The sequence below is a fragment of the Cibotium barometz genome, chromosome 41 (genome assembly GCF_041138505.1).
Source record: "Cibotium barometz isolate CiBa-2024 chromosome 41, ASM4113850v1, whole genome shotgun sequence".
In the NCBI taxonomy this organism is placed as follows: domain Eukaryota; kingdom Viridiplantae; phylum Streptophyta; class Polypodiopsida; order Cyatheales; family Cibotiaceae; genus Cibotium; species Cibotium barometz.
In genome coordinates, this window is record NC_141086.1 from 39,293,399 (window position 1) to 39,312,178 (window position 18,780).

The window sequence follows — 18,780 nt, forward strand, 5'->3', positions numbered from 1 at the left end:
TCAAGAACATTGTGCATGGTGGAATGGGCTTAGGGAATGCACATTGTGCTTGCAAGAATGGTCTTAGGGCCATTCTTCACTCCCTTGTTTTAACTCCTATCTACATATGCATGCAAAAAAGATCAAAATTGTTCATGGAAGAATGGCCCTACGACCAATCTCTACACATGCATGCATAATACAGTGTGCTTGAAAGGTTGGACCTAGGTCCATTCTAACATCCATCATGGTGAATTTTAGGATGTCCCTAGGGCTAATCTCTACATATGCATGTCCCTACGACCAATCTCTACACATGTTTGCATAATACAGTGTGCTTGAAAGGTTGGACCTAGGTCCATTCTAACATCCATCATGGTGAATTTTAGGATGTCCCTAGGGCTAATCTCTACATATGCGTGTATAAAGTATCATGATTGTACATGGTAGAATTTCCCTAGATCCATTCTACCTACAAAATGCACTTGAGAATGGCCCTAGGTCCATTAAACTTATGCTTATGTTATATGTGCATGCATAAAAACAAAGGCATACACGGACATGTTTATGTACATGTGCATGCATTTGTGTGGGGTGTGTGTTTGTGCATCTGCACGTGCATCCATGTATCCATATTTTGGAAAGATTATACTTTTCTAGATGGCATGGACCCCCATGTCATGTGTGAGAAGAAAGGTGAGAGAGCAATGGCATAGAGAGTGATTAAGGTTGATGAATTTCGATCATAGTGTTGTTTTGTGTTCTTGATGTATTTATGTGTTTGCTTTTGTATGTTGTTTTTTATGAATTGTGTGGCAATACAAAGATAAAAGGAATCGAACATTTTCCACGGTGAAACTCGATGCCCTTGTAGTTCATAAGTGTATTGCATGCTATTTTTGTGCAGTGAATTTTTTTAAATATAATTTATGGTTATCATTGTATGCATGGATAAGTGTTTTCTCATATCAACATAAGAAACACCATATAGCCGAGGGAACCTTTTAAAGGTTCAAACTGTTCTCATTTTGATTGGAAACGTTGTTCCTTCTTTTTCAAGCATTTCATCCTCCACATAAGGTGATGAGAAAAAGTGGAAGGGCATATTTTCCAAAAGTCCTTTAATAATATGCACTTGTTAGATGAAAGCAAAGAAATGTGTTTGAGTAGCTAATGCAAACACATGCGAAATGGTTTGCTTATGCATAACAACTTATAGCTTCTATTTAAAATATAACAGTAAGAATACATGTTCAAGAAAACCAACCAAGTTTAGATGTCAATTTCCTCGAATTTCATGCGAATTGGTTTGCTTATGCATAACAACTTATAGCTTCTATTTAAAATATAACAGTAAGAATACATGTTCAAGAAAACAAACGAAGTTTAGATGTCAATTTCCTCAAATTGCTAATTCCATGTAGTTCTGCACTTACTTGCAAACTACAAATCTATCCACAGAGATTGTTCTTCTTTTAATCATACCATGCTTCCGAGCATGTGTAATTACACGATATGTTTATCCAAATAAGCATAACACGTCATCATATAATCTATTTACCTTACCACATAATATAATAACATTGACATATAGCATTATCTAGTGAAGAGTCAAACATTATACAAGAAAAAAATAGGTCAATGATTCAAATGATAACAATAGCTCAATGTATACAATACATGCTTTTACATAAATAAACACAAAAGCCTGTTTGTGTACATGTGCATGCATTTGTGTTGGGTGTGTGTGTTTGTGCATGTGCACAAGCATCCATGTGCCCATGTTTTGGAAAGAGTATACTTTTTTACATGGTATGGACCCCAATATCAAATTTTAAATCTCTCTTTTTCTTTGTTTGGAGCAGGCGTGACTGTGCTCATAGCCATAGCTCTTATCCCTTGTTGTGGCATCGGGCATACACACAATACGCATGGGGACAGGGGTGAAGGGTGGGTCAAGGGGCATTATGGAAGCTGGGGCTACGTTATGGCTGATGGGGGGGACACAGAGGTACTCTATGATAAGAGAGAGAGAGGGGTACTCTACGTTGTATGGTGTGTGTAGCTGTGTGAAATTCCCGTGTGCGACTAGGAATGAAATAAGACCTCATGAAAAAAAGAAAATTGTGGCCTGGGCCAAAACGCTTCTATATTGTGTTTTAGGCGGCTTAAATACTGGGCCAAGAGGTTGACGGCATGTTGTGCATTTATCACCTTCAGACTACATGGGCCGCATGCCTCGAAAAGTTGGGCCAAAAGCACGCGCTCACATAGCATCATCCACCGAGCATCCGACGACAAGTGAACTGCTGTGTCTTCCACCACATGGCATGATCGACAGCCACACTCCAACTAGATTGCTTTAAGCGTCGGCAGCATTCATCATCAGAAGCTTTTCAAGGCACCTATAATATCATCTAGCTCATGATCTATCAATATAGTAGGCAATCTGCTCGTATTCTTCTCTGATCACTGATATTCAGGCTTAGCTACAACAGCTGCAGTACTCAATTATCGCCTTTACTGCATTAGCTTCCTCATCTGCTTTTAAATAATCTGCCCAGTCAAGCATTTATATCATGGGGAACTACCTCTCCTGCGTGTGCCTCTGCAGCTACGTCGCTGCTCCAGTAAAATCTGTGTCAGTGATCGAAGTGGTGCACTCTGTGGAAGGCCGGGTGTTGGTGTTGGGCGGCACCCCCATGCAGGTGGCCGAGCTGATGCTGGAGTTCCCCGGCCATTTCGTGGCCGAGTTTGAAAAGGGATATGGTGAATTAGCGGGAGGCAAGCGCGCCGCCCCCTTGGCTGCAGACGATGAAGCCAAGCCCGGCCGTGTGTACATCCTCTTCCCCATGCACAGGTTGCACACACGTGTGGCTGCCGAGGAGTTGGCCTCCTTTGCGAAGCTTCTTAACTCAACGTGTTTGGCAGCTGCAAAGGCTACTAAACCTCCAAAGCGTGCAGGCGTCACAAGCGCCAAAGTCACACCCCTCAGCACTTCTATTTGTGTGCAAGATCCTCTACTCCCGTGTGAGCATCAGCCTTCTAAGAATGACAGCATAGATCTAGAATGTAGCGCCCCCAGCTCGTACAGCAAGGTGGTGCACAAGTATTAACCTCCCATCCGAAGCAGTGCACGATGCTGATCAGGAGGTCCAAGGCGTGGGTTCCAAAGCTGGACACCATCAGTGAGAGCTTGCCTCCCACAGTCTGAGCCCTTCACTCTATGAAGAAGACAGAGGTTCCTTGCATCACCTACAAATCAGTCTGAGCCTTCACGCTATGAAGAAGAGATGGGTTCCCTGCATCACTCAGTGTGCGGAAGGTATCCATCAAGTGTACTAATGAGGCACAGATTCTACCGACTCATGGGTAGGCAAATGAGCATCGGCTTCAACATACAACCTTCATCGACAATTGGGTGTTTACACGAGTAGGACGGACAATTTTGCTCATCCATATCCTCCTCTTGGTGTTTACACGGCTTCGGCAACAATCTTCCACAACAATTTTTGCTCATCCATATCCGCCTCTCGGTGTTTACCAGAGTGGCTGTTTACCGCCACAAGAAGCCTCTTCTACCAGTGGCTGTTTATCCATGGAGGGACGGGGGCCGCATAAATCTCATCACAACATGGAGCCTCGATAATGTTGTTCATTCAAGTCCTCCGTTTTCATCTTGGACCATGTGGCCTTCTTTCTGCCCATGTTGTGCCTCCATTTGAGCAGTGGTTACACCATATGCAGATGGGCGTTTTTCCTCCTCCTATAGCGAGAGAGACGACCGCTCCTTCCGCATAACATTCAATCAATCTTCAACATAACATTCAAGCTCTTGAACTCCAGATGATGCAGCCACTAGTGCTATCGTAACCATTCAACAAGATAAGGTCTAAACCAACCCACGTCATAATAGTGCTCTTACCATAGTAAAAAAATGCACGAGCTTTAGGTAATCCTAACATTGTGAGGTGACAATCACCTCTCTCCACCATGTTGTAATGCCATTTGCAAAAAAAAGTGTTGTTGAGCTTCTCTCTCTCTCTCTCTCTCTCTCTCTCTCTCTCTAGTAGTGTAGGTCTCTAGAGTGCATATCTTACACCTATATCTCTTCCTAATCAATGCTATAAAATCAAACATCTCGCATGAGGATCTGATGCTATTTATGGGTGAGCAATCTAAATCCAGCCATGAGCTTCCCATACATGAAGAAATGAATAAACTATATACTTATAATGGGTTGGCAAAGTCTGCCAAGTTGGAAATTAGTCACTACACATCATTACATCTAGCTTGGTTCTTCTTAACCATTTTTAGAGGCATAAGCCTTACCACCGTTCTGGAGATGATGAAAACCATCAGTCCCTAAACTTTAACTAGATGTATTTAGTTGAGGTTCTGTATTAAATAGCTCTGCTCTTAGCATTAGCACAGAGGTCAATCGAACATTCTTTATTAGCTCTCTATCCAAATGTGTTATCCCTTTGGGTAGTGGTATGTTAATGGTATCCATCAAATTCTTATAGAATTCCTAGCTAGGACAAGGAGCATACAATTCCTCTTCATTTAATGTCTATTTCTATCTCTTCTTTAATGTTTGATTCGAGAAATTTTGTTATTCACATACTTGTACTAAAGTTGTTTGTCACTATAACAAATAGAGGGCTAGCCGTGTTTCTTTTTTTGCATAGAAAACAAAGGATATAGAGATTGAAAAAATAATGTTTCACAATTATAAATGCAGTTCACAACATGGCTACATGTTTATAACTACTTTGCAATTTAACCATGTTTAAAACCTGCATGTTTTAACCACGTTGTTTATAACCCCAAAACAGGAAAACAGAATCACCAAAAAAATAGGGGAGGTTAATGTCTCCAGTATTCTATCCCAATTTTTCATATTTAGGTGTGGAGCCAAAGATTGGAATAATAAGGGTTTGAGAATCTTCTTGCCTTGTTTTGTGAATCAAAATTCCTCCCTGATTAGGCAATAGCATCCCCTTCATGTGTGCAAAGAACTTTAGGTTAGTCAACAATTTATTAATTTCTACTACAATGCAGATTTGGTTAGTGGACTCCTTTATTTGATCGGGCTTGGGCTCCATAATTTTAGGTTGAGTAGCCATCACCCACCATTGAACCTTTCAGAATTGCCTCTAATTATGGTATGAATCCTTCTTGACAAGCTGCTTGACCGAGAGCTTGAGATCATGCAACTATGTGAAATTCAAACCTAGAATTATCTAGGGGTTGTGCATATTTAATGTCCCTCTCCTTTTCTTTTTCTTATCTTAAATCCTAGCTTTTCTCAAGCATTTGCATCTAGAGTTTTGCATCTCTTATTTCTTTGCCACACCAATTTTCTTTGTAGTTAGAAAGAAAGCCTTACCAAGATCCTGAGAGAACTCAAAATATCCCTTGTACTTGACCTTGTACTATCACTATTAGTCATTTTCAAAGGGGGTTTGGTGTTCTTGAATTGAAATACAAAAAACCCACTGACTCCTTGGCATAATCCAAAAGGCCGCCTGATCTCATAGGAAAGGATTCTATCCTACGGATACTTGATACTATAGGAGAGGGTACTATCCTCTCATGAACTCCTCAATTCTTTTAGTGTCCTCCATGGATTTTCTCACTACTTGTTTCACTTATCTCTTGTCTTTGTCTCAAACTCTCAACATAACTCAAATATCACTGAAACATGGAAAAAGAGAAGCTAAATCTCTTAAACAATAAGGAGGGAGCTTGGCATCTCCATAATAGCCATGCCAAAAATTTCATACGATGGCAAGTATGGCATTACACATAATGCTTTGGATCATTTAGAGGTCTTTGAGAAAATGTGTGAGGGAGTAGGTGTTAGTGATGACAAGCCTACATAGATCTTAATTTTGGACATACTCTAGATGGAGTAGTTGGATGTTGATTTCGAACCCTCCTAGAGCCTCCTTACAAGGCCACTTACATTGCCTTAGAGATTGCTTCTATGCTAGAGTTCTCAAAGACTGGACTGAAATGGAGTCATGTACACCAGATAAACAAAGTTAAGCAACAAGAGAGTGAGTCATTATGGGAATACATTTGATGCTTAAGATATTATCATTCCTACTGCTCAAACCGAGTCAACCAAGATTGATTTTGTTGTTTCTTGAAGGCTTCAAAGATCAGAACTTGCATAATTACCTTTATCTGCAAAGGTGGACATACTTTAATGAGTGCTACATCGATGCTTTGGACTTTGATGATAACATGTCTAGCACTCTACTATACCATATAAAGCCCCCTATAGCATAACCTCCACTAGAAAGAGGTCAGATAAATGAGTGTCAAGACATGGCTACTGTAGTTCTCAAGAAAGTGGGGGAGAATTGGAAAGTACTTCCGAGAGATTCCATAGCGTACTTCCGAAGTACTTCTGAGAGATTCCATAGCGTACCCAAGGAGAGAGGAAACATGGTGTTCTTATTGTGGAGGCAACCACATTGGAAAATAATGTACATTAAATAGGGGATGGACGTGCTCAGGCTGTGGTTACTTTAGGAGATACACTAACCATGATACCTATAATTGCAGGTACAATCCAATAATTAGTGTTGTCTAGTGGTTTCATCCTCGGTGGAGCCACCTTACGAAGTCTGAGAAAACAAGAATTGAGAGCATGGATGTTCCGGAGGAAGGGGTTTCCTACTCAATATGGACCTTATTCTATTTGCATTTTAAAAATATTATGGCAACTCCATGTTGGCCTTCAGTAGCTCTGAGAACATCACATGAGGGGCTTCAAAAAATGGGTTATCTGTGCTAGCCCATGGAGGAGCTGAGTTGTTGTTGAACAAGCTATTGTTTTAGCATTTTGATTGTCTAGGGCTTGGTTGGTGTCCTGCAGTTTGTGCACTTGAATTAGTAGCTCCCCTCACTCCTTTCTTAGCACACTGGGCAGCAACATCTTTGTGCTTTTTGTGGCAAGCTTTGCATTAGCTTTCACCTTGGGAATTTTAGCTTGTAGCCTTGCAACCTCTTCTTTTGTTTCTCTCAGCTTCAGTTTCCACTCCAATCTTGTTTTCTGGGTCAGTTGTGTATCTTTTCCGGCATTGTTCGTGCCTCCTATATATGCCTTCAGAGGGCTATTTTGTATTCTTCCCAATCTTTGGGCCTTTCCCTTCTGAGCTGATCCTTGTTTTCTAGACAATGTTGCATTTCTAATTCGAAAGCATTTAGTTCTCTCAACATATCCATTTCAAATTTTGTGCTCTTCTCTAGTTTTTCCTTATACTCTTCTGCATGTGATTTGTCTTTATAAGCTTTTCTTAAAATCTCTGCATACTCTTGGGAGGGTGTTGCATCTTGCGATTCTTGCTGTAATTCTTTGTTTCTCTTTGCCAGCTTTTTGGCCTCCTTTTCCTAGTGAGTTGCTTTCCATGTGGTAGCATTTAGGGCTTGCACCATGCTCTGCTCCTCCCTTTCTGCTTGCTTTTCTTTTCTGGAAGTATTTGGCCTAGGAGATCCTTGGTTTGTATGCTATTTCTACTGCTATTGTGTTTGATGTTGTTGTTGTGGCTATTGTTGTTCCTCCTTGTCAGCATCATCATCTTCATCTAGGTCATGGATCACCTTTTGAGCTTTGGAAGCCATCTGTTATTGTATTGCAATCAGAGATTCTAAAGCTTAGTCCCATACTTTGTTGAGTTTGGGCTTTGCTGTCTCTAAAATTGTTGTTTTGGCATCCAGTGGAATGCACAATATCTCCTCTTCCTCCTAGCTCTTCAAAGCTTGGGCCTCCGTTTGGGGGACTTCCAATGCTGTAGTGCTCTTCAGCACTTCTTCTTTCAACCCTTGTACGATGTCACTCTAGACTTTGGCATTCTTTTGGGCTTATCCTAATTCTACCTTGAGTCTCTCCACCTAATCTTGGAGCATGTTTTCCTCGTTGGTGAGGGTTCTCATCTTCCCTTCACTCAACGCTTTTTGCTAGACCAAGGCCTTCTCCACAACTACAAGTTTATTCTATGTCTCCATCTTATGTGGTGTTGAGCCATGATTTGTGCTTTGTTCTCCAATTCCTTGGCTTTGTTTGTAGTTTTTGTGAGTAGGCAGTGTTGCTGAAGGTTTAGGGCGCACATCTTGTGAATAGTTTTCCAGGCCTTTGACTCATAATCTTCCACTGTAGTGATGGCCTAAGACATAATATTTTGGGCCACAGCCATCAATGCTTTGTGCATGCTGAGCTGTTGAGTGGGGAGTTGCACTTTCAGTTCTCTGGGTAGCTTTGTGTTGTGGCTTGGACCTTTCTGCATTTTTTGTGTTAGAGTTGCCACCCAAGGCCGAAGTTCTAGTGATACACAAAGCTCGGCCCCTGCAGGCCATCCCCCTGCAGCCATCTTGCCCTTCTGTGCCTCTTGGCAATCTTTTGGGCTTATCCTAATTCTACCTTGCGTCTCTCCACCTAAGCTTGGATCATGTTTTCCTCGTTGGTGAGGATTCTCATCTTCCCTTCAGTTAGATATTTTTGTTGGACCAAGGCCTTCTCCACAACTACAAGTTTATTATGTGTCTCCATATTATGTTGAGCCATGATTTGTGCTTTGTTCTCCAATTCCTTGGCTTTTTTTATAGTTTTTGTGAGCAGGCGGTGTTGCTGATGGTTTAGGGCACACATCTTGTGAATAGTGTTCCGAGCTTTTGAGATGACTCATAATCCTCCACTACAATGATGGCCTGAGACATAATATTTTGGGCCGCAGCCATCAACGCTTTGTTCATGCTCAGTTGTTGAGTGGGGAGTTGAACTTCCAGTTCTTTGGGTAGCTTTGGGCTATGGCTCGGACCTTCCTGCATTTTTTGTGTTAGTGTTGCCACCCAAGGCCGAAGTTCTAGTGATACACAAAGTTCGGCCCCTGCAGCCATCTTGCAACATGTCTTCATCCACTGTGCTTTCTATTTCTATTGGGCTTCTAGGCTATCTTCTGCTATTCATCTTCATCATCCACATCATCTTCGAACAACAAAGTGAAGGTCATTTTGGTGGTCTTTGATGATCCTTCGGTTTTGTGGTGTGATCGTCCCCACAGTGGATTCTCTGGACTTGACATCCCACGGACCTGGCAGCTTGGGTGATTACCCTTAAGTGTGCATGCACCACCATTTGGATATTTTTCTTTGGCCCATGTGGCTACTCATTTTGCGAGATTTTCCTTTTAGAGGGCTGCTAAATTTATTTTCTCTCTTTCTACTACTTCTCTAAGTAGGTTGTAATTCTTGCTTGACATATCCTCCGGCTTTCCCATGAACATTAAATTCTACAAGAAGAAGACAAATTGTTCTCTATGGGTCTCATTTGCCATATCCTTCACCTAATGCATGTGCCTGTCTTTGGGATTTCTTCCCCTCCAACTTGGGCTTTATGTTCGTGTCTAGAGTGGCCCATCCATTGGCAGTCCTAGTGTGTGCTGCACTGCCAGCTCCAAAAACTTTGTTAGCTCCTTCTCCTCCACATGTATAGTGTTCGTCTCAAGAAACTAATTAATCAATTTTCCCCCATCTTTGGGGTCCTGCAAGTCCTCCCACCGGCGATCCAATAGCTTTTCCAAGCCGCAATTCTTCGCCCACTCTAGGTGTTCCTTTTTCCTAATGTCAAGGACCATCATTGGCATGTAGAATCTTCTCTGATTTTTTTGGGGTGCGATCCCAACTTGGAGTTGTAGACAGGGATTTAATATTCATGTGATCACAAGATTTTTTGTGATAATAACACATGTGAACAAGTTATTCACATGTTCTCATGTTACCGTTCACAAAATAACAGGTCACTTGCCATTTGGGAACCCCTTAAAAGCTTGGCTACACATGGGAATAAGCTATTCACATGTTCTCATGTTACCATCTTCACATAATAGCAGGTCAGTGGCCACCTAAGAAGATTTTTTATGCCCGACAAGATTCTTGTAATTTTCTTTATTGATTTTATGTTTTTCTAATGTTTATGATTGTTTGAAGTGATAAATGGATGCTATGCCTTGATCGAAAGGCTTTTCCCCTCTCTCTTCTTAGAATCAACCTTTCTTTATCCTAGTTAAGTGATAATTGTTGGAATTAAACTTTTTATAATATTTTCTCTTTTATAAGTGAATTTTGATTAGTATAGATTACTTTAAATCAATTAGAGTTAATTTTTAAGACAAATTAAGTAGAAAAATTTAAAAAATGGTCAGCCATACAAAGGAGGTTATGGTAAAATTTTTTGTAAATATGTATTATCTTTTATTATACTAAAAGAGTATTCCCTATCATTTCTATACTCTAAAAGTGTCATTTTCATGCATAGAAGATGCATATTGTTTATTATGAATTAGAGTTATTTTTTAAGACAAAATTAAGTAGGAAAAATTAAAAAATGGTTAACCATACAAAGGAGGTTATGGAAAAATTTTTGGAAATAAGAATTATCTTTTATTATGCTAAAAGAGTAATTCCTATCAATTCTATACTCTAAAAGTGTCATTTTCATGCATAGAAGATGCATATTGATTATTATTATTATTTTTATGCATAAAAGAATAATCTTTTTATTATGAAAGTGTTACTTTCATCAAAATAGATTTTTATGCATAAAGGAATAATTTTCTTTTTATTATGAAAGTGTTACTTTCATCAAAATAGATTTTTATGCATAAAGGAATAATTTTCTTTTATTATGAAAGTGTTACTTTCATCAAAATGGATTTTTTAAATTATAAAAGTGTTACTTTTATCATTATTGAATTCTATGCATAAAAGTATGCATAAAAGATTATTTACTAATTAATAAAGTGTTACTTTTATCATAACTGATTTTCAAGTATAAAAGTATGCATAAAAGATAAATTTTTTACTATAAAAGTGTTACTTTTATCATAATTGATTTTCATGCATAAAAGATTATTTTTAATTATAAAAGTGTTACTTTTATCATAATTGATTTTCATGCATAAAAGTATGTATAAAAGATTTTTTTAAAGTGTTACTTTTATCTTTATTGATTTTTATGCATAAAAGTATGCATAAAAGAATAATTTTTTTAATTAAAAGTGTGATTTTTATCATAAATAATTTTTATGCATAAACATATGCATAAAAGGTAGATTTTTTTATATAAAAAGAATGATTTTTATCATAAATGATTTATATGCATAAACATATGCATAAAAGATATTTTTTTATATCAAAAGAGTGAATTTTATTATAAATGATTTTATGCATAAATATATGCATAGAAGAAATTCTTTTATATTAAAAGAGTGATTTTCATCATAAATGATTTATATGCATAAACATATGCATAAAAGAAACTCTTTCATGAGGATAAAAGAGCGATTTTCAACATAAATGATTTTTATGATGACAAAAGTGTGACTTTCATCAGAAATAGATTTTAATCATAAATAGATGCATATAGAATATTTATAATAAAATGAGGGTTCTCCTTAATCCTCTGTTTAATTTCCACAAAAATTAGAAAAATGTATAAGTAGATAATATGTGAGAAGAAATGCTACCGTTTCATATTCACTAAGCTGGTAATGAGAAAGTTCAATTAAACTATCGAAGTCGGAGATCGAGATAAATGATTATTTTATTACTCATAAGAAATTCATGTTTTAGAAATGTGTAAGTAAATATTCGTCGAACAAAATTTAGAAAAAGAGAAATTGAAATAGTACCTTTCGAGAAAGATAGCTTAGGAGGAACCTTTCCAGACCCAAACTCTAATTCAGACTATTGACCAAGACCTAATTCCTTCGTCAATTTCAATCAATGACGATGTGCCCAGTTTAGGAAAAATGTACTCAAATCTCCCTCTGAATCTGAAACTAAGTTAAGACTTTGATTTTGATCTGAGGATCAAGTTAACAGCATTCAACGAGTTCTGTTTGGAATTCAGACCTGGATCTAGAAGTATTGGGATACGGATTTATGATTTATTCATGGTATTTAAACAAAACCAAAGGGAAGTTTGGTTGCAACAGCTAGCCGGGGAGTGTTCAAGGGATAGCTCACGCGACAAAGCCTGCCCAGGTCTTGACCAGCCTCGATATGGTTAAAATGGTGCGCTTCCGATACGATGGACGAGGGTCGACGAAGCGGTCCCTGAGTGAAGTGCCAGGACACCTAAGGAGGATCCTGGAGGGTTCTGACCACCACAGGAGGAGATGCACGGGCTTGCAGTGCCGAGGACATCGATGCATATATCAAGGAAGATATTATATGATGGACCTATGTTTATTGTAATCTATCACTGGATCTCGTTGTTGACTCGCTCGTCTCTCAACGGAGAGTCGAGAGTGTTTTGTGAGAAAGAAAGACTCAATGGAAATTTTGAAGTATGACATGTGTAACGAGTAAATTGTTTGTCAATGGATTGTTTTATAGATTAAAGTTTTAAAGAGGAGTGTGTGCGTACCTGTTTTGTAAAGCTAAAGTTAAGAATGGCATTTCAATTATGGGTGGGTGAGTACTTGTTCGGTTCCACCGATTCCAGTGTGGTAGGGTGGTGGCTAACCCATGGGCCGAATGGGGTTAGGCTGGAATCAGTGGAGTTTTAATAATCAAACTGAAAAATCTTAGGATTACGCTAGGATTCAAGTAGCTAGTCAATTCCCTGATAAATTTTTCAAATGAGTGGATCAACGGCTATGCCTAATCTTGATCAGGAAAAAAGCGTTGAATTTACTATAATGATCAAATTATACCAGTGTGATAGTTTCCTTCTATCTAGTTTATTCAGTTGAAGGATAGCTTAGAATTGATCACGTTAGAAAAATTCGTTAAGAAAATTCAAAAAGGTTGAATCGTCCCCGCTTTTCGGGCATGGGAAATTTTCCCGGTTTCAGTTTTCGGAGTGACCACCAGCCTAGTCTCATACCCGGACATTCGTGGGCGAGGCCCCGAGTGAGAAACCCTGCCCCACGCATGAGGGGGCTGCTTCCGCTGTCAGCTATACCGAGAGGCCGGTGCGTAGAGGGGGCAGAGAGATCTCACAGTTGGTATCAGAGCGCTATTGTAAAATTTACGTAACAATAGCAAATTGCTTAAAATTTTGAGAAATAATGTTTTTTACTTGCTAATATTATGTTGAGTAAACTTCAAAAAAATTGAAAACTTATAAATTGAATTGGAAATTATAGATGGAAGTTCCATACTTATCCGGTATTCCCGACCTCACCCAGTCACACAAGATATGACTGCATTCGCCTTCGAGCATCTCATCTCTTCCGCTTCAACTCGAACAACAAGCCGAGCAAGACTCGCAAGCCATTTCGAGGAATTATATTTTCCTGACCCAGCGGAGAGACGACAGCATAAGTGGTTTTGCAGGACAGTATGCCCACGCCTCTTGTGATGACCGGCGTGCAATGTTAAGGCAGAACCTCTCATTGGCAATGATTCTGTTAAAGCTGAAAATGGTACGTGGTGTCATTCTATATCATTCGACGCCTCGAAATTTCAGACTTTCATGTCAAGTCTATAGACTCTTTAGTTGCTTTATTCCTAAGTGGAAGATAATAGCTCCTTTGTCAGTAAGTGGACGTTTGTATCAGGGCATGGCTATGGCCCAGTATCGTCGTCATATGCATCTACCGAGGAGATTTTGAATTCTAGAGCCGAGCTGCTCTATGTACATATTGCAGCTTATATATAAATAAAGAAATGTTTTCTGGAGAAAGAATTCCCTGTTGTATAAGTGATTGTTTTATAGACGATCTGATAAAAAAAAACTGTTATCAGACATATGTCATAGATCTCCAATAAGATCATTGTCTTGTTTAAGAAATTGATTTCTGAACCTCTTAAGTCTTAGGATCTCACGACGATATCAATATAAAAATTTAATAATATATAAATTTTGGCAGAATCAAGAGACGAGAAAACCGTGGTTGTCAGCGAGACCCTCTCTCTGAAGATGACGAGCTTGATCCTGATGTTCGTAAGGCTCTTCATAGGACTCAGCCACCAGGACCCTTCAAAGGAGAAGGGGAGAACCTAGGCGAGGCTGTGGAGAAATGGGTGGTGGAAGCCATGGAAGAATATTTTGATGTCATAGGTTACAATGAGCAGAGCAAAATGGCTCTTGCCAGGTTGAAAATAGTGGAAACAGCCCGGGTAGCATGGAGGAACCACTGTGACACCAACCGTCTGGACAGAAATACTCAGTCCTGGACCGACCTAAAAACCTATTTGAGAAAGAGATTTTGTCCCCCTAGATTTTTGGAAACCAAAATGAAGGAATTATTAGAGCTAAAGCAGGGGAGCAAAACCATCAAGGACTATCAACAGGCCTTTGCTCTTCTACTCAAATATTCACCACCTCTTGATGAAGAGCAACTCATGGCGAGGTTCATTTGGGGAATGAACGAACCCTTGGACACGTTGGTCAAAAATGCCAAGCGAGTGTCCATGGCTCAAGTTGTCAGAATGGCAAAGGACTTTGCCAAAGCCTTCATCGTAAAAGTTCCGCCAAAGCCAGCTCCCTCATCCTTCAAGAGATTTCAAACACCGAGAAGTTCTTTCAACTTTCCGCCTCCAAAGAGACTCCAAGGTCCTAAATAGAATGTGGAGACGGGAAGCTTTAGAAATGAAGGGAGACCTTTCCCCCGAAGTACTTTCTTCGCAACTCTGGCTCTCTCCAAAATGCAAAGAGAAGACCTTCGAAAGTGAAAACAGATGCTTCGGATGTCAAGGTCTTGGGCACCAGCTCAAGGACTGCCCATCTCCTTCTGTGGGCCAAGGAAGCTAGGGTCCCAGAGTTCCGAGACAAACTCCTTCTTATCAGTCCAATCAGGGTCCCCCGCGCTAGAATCAGGGAAATCCTAGGAGAACTCTAGCTCAGCCATCTGCCTCTATCCAGAGTAGCCTCAGAACTCCTTCCGTAAACTGGGGCAACCAAAGAGAAAGAGTTCCGCCTTAGACTGGAGAGCAGCCAGAGCAGTCACAATAGCAGAAGTAGTGGAAGAAGAAAGAGGCCAGATTTATGCAGCAGTTGAAAATCAAGGGCCAAATCGTCAATTCTGTGTCATCAATCCTCCAGCTGAGTATTAGGGTAAGCCTTTTAAGCTTTTGATTGATTCAGGCAGTACTCATTCTTTCATTTCCCCTGGATGCTTGCGTAAGCTAGTCTTAGATCAGAAATCAGGGAAATCTATGCAAGTTGAATTGGCAAGTGGGAAGATTCTTTTCACTCACCTTGAGACACATCGTATTCAGTTCCATCTAGATGGGAATTTAACTGACTGTCAGTTCAGAGTTATACCTTTGGGAGTTTTTGATGGGATCCTTGGAATGGATTGGCTCCATAAAAATCAAGCTGACATTCACAGTCATAATGGAACCATTTCCTTCCGTGACCTTCACGGACACAAAGTTTAAGGAACCGGAATTTCAGGATCCCCAAGTCTGTAATTAGTAAAGGCTTCTAAGTTACTAAAAAGACTTAGAAAGAAACAGCACATTTATCTTGTCAAAATGAATCCGGTAGTCTCAAAGTTAAAAGCTAAAGAACCTGAATGGTTAAGTGAATATGATGATTTATTCCCAGCAGAGCTAACAGAGATGCCTCCAATACAGGAAGTAGATCATGTGATAGAATTGACCCTAGGAGCTCAGCGAGTAGCCCTGCGCATGTACAAAATGCCACTTCCTGAAGCCATCGAACTCAAGGAACAGCTTAGACAGCTGTTGGAACAAGGGTTTGTAAGACCCGGTGTTTCACCTTGGTGTGCGCCAGTTCTCTTTCAGAAAAAGAAAGATGGAACGCTAAGACTTTGTGTGGACTACAGAGGTCTAAAGCAATTGACAATTAAGAATAAGTATCCTACCCCCAGAATTGATGAGCTTCTGGACAGGCTAAGTGGAGTCCAGATCTTCACCACAAAGATAGATCTCAAATCGGGGTATTATCAGATCAGGATTAATGAGCAAGATATCCCGAAGATAGCCATCAATACTCGGTATGGGTATTATGAATTCACTGTCATGCCGTTTGGATTGACAAATGCCCCAGCTACATTTAATGCAAGACATTCTCAGAGAATACTTGGATGATTTTGTTCTTGTTTTCTTTGATGATATTCTGATTTACTCAAATAATGCAGCTGACCATGAAGCTCATGTCAGAAAAGTTCTTGAGATTCTAAGGAAGCACCAACTGTTGCCAAATAGAGCAAATGCACTTTCTCTGCAGACCAACCATGTTAAATACTTGGGCTTTCTAGTATCAAAAGATGGAACTTCTCCAGATTTCACAAAAGTCCAAGCAGTCATAGATTGGCCTGAACCAAAGACAGTGAAAGAAGTCAGAGGATTCTTGGGATTGACTGGTTGGTATAGAATTTATATACCAAAGTATGCTCTCATAGCTTCCCCCTAACTAACCTTCTCAAAAAGAATACCCCATTTCAATGGTCTACCAGGTGCCAGAGTGCTTTTGATAAGCTGAAGACTGCCTTGGTAACCAGTCCCGTTCTGAAGCTACCAGATTTCTCTCTACCCTTTGAGGTAGTAACTGATGCAAGTGGTTTTCCCTGGGAGGTGCACTCATGCAGTGGCCTATGAATCCCGAAAGCTCAGAACGCATGAGGGAAATTATGCTGTTCATGACCTGGAATTACTTTCAGTAGTCTATGCCTTAAAGTTGTGGAGACATTATCTACTGGGAAAAAGATTCACTTTGATGACAGATCATCAGAGCTTAAAGTGGATCTTTACTCAGAAGGACCTCAACATGCGCCAAAGAAGGTGGATGCAAACCTTACAGGAGTTTGATTTTGAAATCAAGTACAGCCCAGGAAAAGAAAATGTGGTAGCAGATGCCCTCAGCAGAAAAGCCTCCTTGCTTGCAATTACTGTAGTATCAAATCCTTTAATTGTTGAAGAAAGAGAGAAGATCATGCAGGATAGATTCTTTGGCCCTATTGCTACCCTACTTATGCAGGAAAGCAAACTCCATAGGAGTTGAATTGAGTTCAAGGGTATAGCCTGGATGATGGAATTATGTATTATAATCGCAAGCTATGCATTCCCAATGATGAGAGAACCATAGGACTAATTCTGAATGAAGCCCATGACAGCCTTATTGCAGGACATCCAGGTTTTATCAAAACCTACATGTCTCTAAAGAAAAGCTTTTTTTGGTCTAGTCTAAAAAAGGATGTACTGAATCATGTACGTCAATGTCTGACATGCCAGAAAGTCAAAGCTGAAAGAGTAAAAATATCTGGGAAGTTACATCCATTGGACATCCCCCCAGCAGATGAAGTGGGAATGTATCAGTATGGACTTCATTACTGGATTACCTTTAGTGCAATCAGGTTACAACTCCATCTTCGTGGTAGTCGACAGACTAACCAAAGTTGCCCATCTGATTCCAGTAAAAGAAACCTACACTACTGTAGTGGAGGTGGCCAGAGTGTTCCTTAAGGAAATCTTCAGATTGCATGGCCTACCCAGGAGAATAGTAAGTGATCGAGATCCCAAGTTTACTTCAAGATTCTGGACTGCATTTTTCGAAGCAGTGGGAACTTTCTTGGATCTCAGTACAGCTTATCACCCTGAGACCGATGGTCAAACTGAAAGGGTAAACCAAGTAATCGAAGATATACTTCGGTCATGCTGTGGGCAGGGAACCCAAGAAGTGGCTAAGCTATCTGCACCTAGTCGAGTTTGCCTACAATGCTTCTTATCATCGAAGTATCGGGATGAGCCCTTTTAAAGCTCTGTATGGACAAGATTGCTTAACTCCATTAACTTGGTTCGACCCAATGATTAAGGTCGAGATGTCCAGACAGATGCTTGACGACATGGAACAGCAGATGCAGGCAATTTATAAAGATATTAAAGCTGCCCAAGATCGATAGAAGCAATATGCAGATAAGAAGAGGACAGACAGAGAATTCAAAGAAGCAGATATGGTCTTCATTTGAGTATGTCCCAAAAGAAGTTCTCTATCTCTTAGGAAGTACAAGAAGTTATCTCCTAGATATTGTGGGCTATATCTGATTACAAAGAAAGTAGGTGACTTAGCCTACGAGATTCTTCTGCCTCCTCATCTTAAAGTACATAATGTATTTCATGTCAGCCTTCTTAAAAAGTATATACCAAGCCCGAATCATGTGCTTGATGATGAAATCTTAACTTCTTCAACCCAAGGGCAGATGGAAGTCCAACGTGAAGAAATCCTTGATGTTCGAGAAAAGAATCTCAGGAACAGAATTCTGAGAGAATTATTGGTCAAATGGAAGTTCTATCCTTTTGAAGATGCCACCTGGGAGAAAGAAGCCGATCTGTTTGTGAGATTACCCCCAGTTTGCGAGATGAGGATATCTCGCGTTTTTCAAGTGGGAGAGAATGTAAGATTCCTCCCCAGCCTCTCAAGATGTCCAGCATCTTCCCCTGTAATCAATTTCCTCTTCAGAAATATAAAAGATCTTGTTTCTACCTATTTTAGCCTAGACAGAGAAAATATTCTAGAGAGAGAATATTCAGATTTTGAATATTTTTGGATGGAAAAAATTCTTTCCTTATTAAAATAAGTTTCCCTGAAATAGAAGTTCAAAAATATTTTCAAAAGGTGCATTAGAAATTAAGTATAATCTGTTCAAGAGGCATTATCCTGGGAGTGAAGATTTTTTTAAAATTTTAAATTAAGGTTCCTATGGACCAATAAGATTCATCCAAATGTAGGGAGGAGATAAATGAAGAAATAAAAGAAAAATCTCCCAAAAATAAGTAAATACTCACATAAGATGAAGAGTTGACTAAGGACAA

At 39.7% G+C, this 18,780-nt stretch overlaps 1 protein-coding gene across 1 annotated transcript; it reads left to right on the forward strand.

Moving 5' to 3' along the window:
* Positions 1-2,214: 2,214 nt before the first annotated feature.
* Positions 2,215-3,973, forward strand: LOC147614944 (uncharacterized). The gene has a single exon (XM_086779813.1). It carries the CDS (start codon positions 2,559-2,561, stop codon positions 3,093-3,095), a length of 537 nt encoding a protein of 178 aa, XP_086635939.1. The 5' UTR covers positions 2,215-2,558; the 3' UTR covers positions 3,096-3,973.
* The last annotated feature ends 14,807 nt before the right edge of the window (positions 3,974-18,780 follow it).

Coding starts and splice junctions, on each gene's coding strand:
- LOC147614944 (XM_086779813.1), top strand. CDS start 2,559: ATGGGGAACTACCTCTCCTGCGTGTGCCTCTGCAGCTACGTCGCTGCT.